General features: G+C 51.8%; 1 protein-coding gene across 1 annotated transcript; it reads left to right on the plus strand.

Moving 5' to 3' along the window:
• The first annotated feature begins 1138 nt into the window (after positions 1–1138).
• On the plus strand, positions 1139–3881 carry LOC123054159 (pentatricopeptide repeat-containing protein At5g03800). Its single transcript, XM_044477861.1, has one exon. It carries the CDS (start codon positions 1154–1156, stop codon positions 3740–3742), a length of 2589 nt encoding a protein of 862 aa, XP_044333796.1. The 5' UTR covers positions 1139–1153; the 3' UTR covers positions 3743–3881.
• The last annotated feature ends 1243 nt before the right edge of the window (positions 3882–5124 follow it).

Raw genomic sequence — 5124 nt, forward strand, 5'->3', positions numbered from 1 at the left:
TTGCGCACGCCAATTAAATTATCATGTACTTTCGTTTCTGAGTAATGATTCTAATGTTTTTGAGAATATGATGTTGCCTAAATTGGATACATTTATTTTGCTTACAAATGAAGGCTCTAGCTTGGACAAGAAGGATGAACATCAAAGTAAGATCAAGCATGAAGATGATGGCATGCGCAAGGGAAACAAGAACGGTGTTTCAAGTGATGATTTCAGGACTTTGAAGCCACCATAATGAATGCATAAAGGCTTGGGTGAAATATACAAGATGCCACTTCATAAATTGCATCCAGAGACTATTATAGGTGTTACGTCACCTTATTATTGGGCCAGACCATAATTTAGAAATACTTCAGTATAGCCTGTTTTTAGAGTCCGTATGTGTGGGGAAACCGAGTTAGGGTTGGTTTCAGACCCCTTCTCCAAGGGGTCACGAAATTCCACGCTATTCCTTCATATATATAGTCCTTAGGGCGTCGTTTAGAGTTTCGGTTTTGTTTAGATTAAAGTTCGCCATAGCTGCAACTTGTGTACTTCGTTTGTATTCAACGACCAGACCAAGATGTCACAGATTCCCACTTTCATTAATAAAGCTTTCATCTTATATTCACAATATCCAGATTGCAATCTCAGTTTCTTATTTGTTCTTCGTTTACCTGCAGGAAATAGACTCTCGTGGGCAGGTTGATCGTGCTCCGGGGTGGTCAATAGCCTCTCGGAGTTGGTTTAGCGATTGCTAAGGCACAACGTCTTCACACGTTCGTAGTAGGATCGTAAAAGTCTACTCCACCAAAAATGATAACCACCATCTTATCGAAAGACGGGACACCTTTGCCTCTATCAGAAACGTAGTTGTTGCGGTTATGTTGGCCCTTTTTTATCTGCTGTGTCAGAGGGCCATCCCACCATATTATATCCTTTAGCTGTATAATTTGATGTTATTGTTTTATTTATAAAGCGGAGCAAGAGCTTGTTGCGAGAGAGGAGTCAAGTTCCGGACTGAGAAGAGGGAACATGCCGCCAGCCCAATTGTTGCGGGCCAAATCTACCCAACTCTTGTGCAGACGCGAGCCGGGTCGGATTTCCATCGGCCAAAACGTCAAAGCGTCAAAGCTGATACACGTTTAGCTCCGTCGACCTTGGCGTGAAATGAATGGCCACTTCCACCTCATCCTCCCCTGCCCCTCTTCCCCTCGCACCCCCGCCCCCGCCCCGTTCGCGCCTCTCCTTTCCGGCCCCTCCGCCACCTCCTCCTCCCGCTACCACCACCACCGCCGCCACCCATGGCACCGCACCCCGCCTTCGCCTCCTCCCCCACGCGGCCGACCCCCGCGCAGCGCACGCGGTCGCGGCCAAGTCTAGCGCGGCCGCGCGCCTCGCGAACGCCGTCATGTGCGGCTACATCCGCGCGGGCCGCCTCACCGACGCGGTTGAGGTGTTCGACCGAATGACCACCCGCGACGCTGCCTCCTACAGCGCGCTCATTTCGGGCCACGCCCGGCTGGGCTCCCCCGTATCTGCTGCCGCGGCGCTCTTCCGCAGCATGCGCCTCGCGGGGCTCGCCCCCACAGAGTACACTTTGGTGGGCCTCCTCACCGCCTGCATCCGCAGGGGCAACCCGCGGCTCGGGACCCAGGTCCACGCGCTCGCCGCCAAGGGACGGTACTCTGGCGGCTCTCTCCTCGTCGCCAACGCGCTCCTTGGCATGTACGTCAAGTGCGGTCGCTTAGAGGACGCTCTGAGGATGTTCGACGGGATGGAGGAGCGCGACGTGTCCTCGTGGAACACGGTGCTGTCCGGCCTGGTCGAGCTGGGGAGGTACGAGGAGGCGTTTGAGCTGTTTGGGGACATGAGGACGGCCGATGTTGCGGTCGACCGGTTTTCTCTGTCAGCGCTTCTGACGGCGGCCACTGAAGGGTTCAGCCTGCCTCTGGGGGCAGCGGTGCACGCTCTGTCTCTCAAGTCCGGGCTGGAGGTGGATTTGAGTGTGGGCAATGCGCTCATTGGATTTTATGCTGAGCATGGTGATTCTGTCGAGGATGTGGTTGGTGTGTTTCAGAGGATGCCAGTAAAGGACGTAATTTCGTGGACTGGGTTACTCAATGGATACATGGAATTTGGTTTAGTTGACAAGGCTCTGGGTGTGTTTGATCGGATGCCTGAGAGGAATTTTGTTACATATAATGCAGTTCTCACCGGGTTTTGTCAGAACAAGGAAGGTGTGCGAGTCAGTTTTGCTAGGAAGGCTGGGCTGCAGGGGCTCGGGTTATTTAGGCAGATGCTGGAGAATGGGTTGGAGATGTCAGACGTTACTATGACTGGTGTCCTCAATGCTTGTGCTATTGCTGCGGATAGGAAGATGAGTGAGCAGGTTCACACATTTGTGATTAAGTGTGGCTGCGGTTCAAGTCCTTGGATTGACGCCGCATTGATAGACATGTGCGTCAAGTGTGGTAGGTCTGGAGATGCACGTATGTTGTTTCAGCATTGGCGCCACCAGGAGAGTTTTCACATTGCTTGGAGCTCTTTACTGCTTTCTAGCGTTAGAGATGGAGAGTATGAGAAAGCGCTTTCTACATTCCTTCAAATGTTTAGAAGCAGTGATATTCAGTTCATTGATGCGTTTTTGTTGACTACTGCTCTTGGAGTTTGTGGTGCTTTGGGTTTTACGGAACTTGGAAAGCAAATGCATGTGCTTGCTGCGAAATCTGGGCTTTTGCGTGCTTGTGGAGTTGGTAATGCAATTGTCAGTATGTATGGCAAGTGCGGACAATTGGAAAATGCAGTCACTTTCTTTCAGCGAATGCCTCATCGAGACCTTGTGTCTTGGAATGCGCTGATCACTGCTCATCTTCTCCATCGCCAGGGAGATGAAATATGGGACATATGGTCTCAAATGGAGAGATTAGCCATCAAGCCTGACTCCGTGACCTTTCTTCTGATCATATCAGCTTGCAGTTGTACAGACTCAGATTCTGCAGATGCATCTATGGAACTGTTTCGTTGTATGTCAAGCAAGTACAACACTGAACCTGCTATGGAACACTTTGCAGCAGTTGTGTACGTCCTTGGCTGCTGGGGTCATTTTGATGAGGCTGAACAGTTTATAGCTAGTATGCCATTCAAGCCTGGTGCATTAGTTTGGCGATCTTTGCTGGAAAGCTGTAGCAAGCAGTCCAATATGACACTGCGAAGGCGAGCTATGAGTCATCTACTTGCCCTGGAACCACAAGACCCATCCACATATGTTCTGGCATCTAATCTGTACTCTGAATCAGCAAAGTGGCATTGTTCAGAGAACACAAGGCTGGAGATGCGGGAAAAGGGTATCCATAAGATTCCAGCAAGGAGCTGGACATTTTATGACAATGCTATTCACTCATTTTTCGCTCGAGATAGATCACATCCTCAGTCCAAGGACATCTATGCTGGTCTGGACGTGCTAACTCTTGAGTGCATTAAGGCCGGGTATGAACCAGACACCACCTTTGTCCTACATGATGTCGAGGAATACCAAAAGAGACACTTCCTAATGTACCACAGTGCAAAGCTGGCAGCTACATATGGCCTCCTAATGGCAGGCTCTGGGAAAATTATCCGTGTCGTGAAGAACATCCGCATGTGTGGTGACTGCCACTCATTTCTGGAGCATGCCTCTGCTGCTACCGGAAAAGAGATTTCAGTCAGAGACTCGAATGGGTTTCACGTTTTTAGGGCAGGGATTTGTTCCTGTAGAGAATAGTCTGGTACCATACCAATTTTGACTACTTTGCAGTGTCTTTGTAGCACTGTAGAATCTATAGAAGATATCCTTGTATTGAGGTCCTGTACATTGCTATGAGTTTCTTCAGAAGCATTCATGCCAACAGCTGTTCAGTTGACATCATATTCAGAAAAGTATTTTCTTTTGCTCCAAACACTCAGTTGAATATGTTTTTGAGAAAATCTCAGTTGAATAATGTCTAGTACCATAAACAATGTGAAAATTTAACATTACAGATAACTTACTCCTCAGTGGTCTTAAAATTTGCTGTTTGCAGTTAGCACACGATACCTCACATTTATATGAATATAATTTGCGGCAGAACTCTTTATGTTCTTGACCTGTTTGCAGTTACTCCTTCACAAAAAATAGCAAGATTAAGACAATGAGGTAGGCATCTTCTATTGCCCTGACCTAACTGTGTACTTACAGTTAGCACTAATGCCCGCCTACAAAATCATTACCTACTGACTCTTGACTAGAAGCTCCTTCCCTCCCGCACGCGCCGACGGCCGCTCCGGCCACGGCGGCCACCCAAACCCGTCGCTGGCTGCTCGGTCAGTGGCGCCACCCCTCCCGCGCCATGGGCCGTGCCCGCTCGGCTGCTCCTGCGCATCCGCCCGCTCCAGCTGGTGGGACAGCGAGGGATGGGGCCGCCCCGCGTCCATCCCAGATCCCCTCCCGCCCAGCGGTCCATCGACTGATCTGGTCCTTCCGCCGCCTCCCAATCCGGCAACGGCTCGCCGGCCCTCCGCCGCGAATCCTGCTCCGTGGGGAGTGCTCCAAGGCCGATGCTGGCCTCTCCACCCTGCATGTTGGACAACCACGCCTTATGTCCATCGTAGTTAAGCCGTCACCCCGCGCTAGCCCTTCCCCTTCGGGCCATGAGGATGGCTGGACAGAGGTCCAGTCCCGCAACGCGCGCCCATGTCGGCGGGCGACCGCGTCGGCGTCAATGCCACCGGCCCTCCATCAATGCAAACGCCGGGCGAGAGGTCTTTTTAAGGTGCTTCAAGGGGCTCTGCTTCCGGTGCCTGAGCTCTGAGCATCGTCGTGTAGATTGTAGAGATCCTATCCACTGCATCGAGTGCAAGCTGCCCGACCACGCTCGCGACTGCCCCCAAGATCCGCGCAACAGCAGGGCGACAAACTAGCAAGGGCGGGGCTGGGGCCTGTTGCTCGGCGCAGCCCGGTCCACACTCATCTTCGCTTCCCCACGCCGCCGGCGCCCGCGCCGTCCATGGACCGCAGCCACCACACCGACCCATCAAGGTGGCCGAGGAATAGCCACAAGTTGGTGATCGAAACGCCGGGGATGGAGCATCAGATCTCCTTCCTCCGCCGCCATGCCGTCCTCCTGA

The sequence above is a fragment of the Triticum aestivum genome, chromosome 2D (genome assembly GCF_018294505.1).
Source record: "Triticum aestivum cultivar Chinese Spring chromosome 2D, IWGSC CS RefSeq v2.1, whole genome shotgun sequence".
In the NCBI taxonomy this organism is placed as follows: domain Eukaryota; kingdom Viridiplantae; phylum Streptophyta; class Magnoliopsida; order Poales; family Poaceae; genus Triticum; species Triticum aestivum.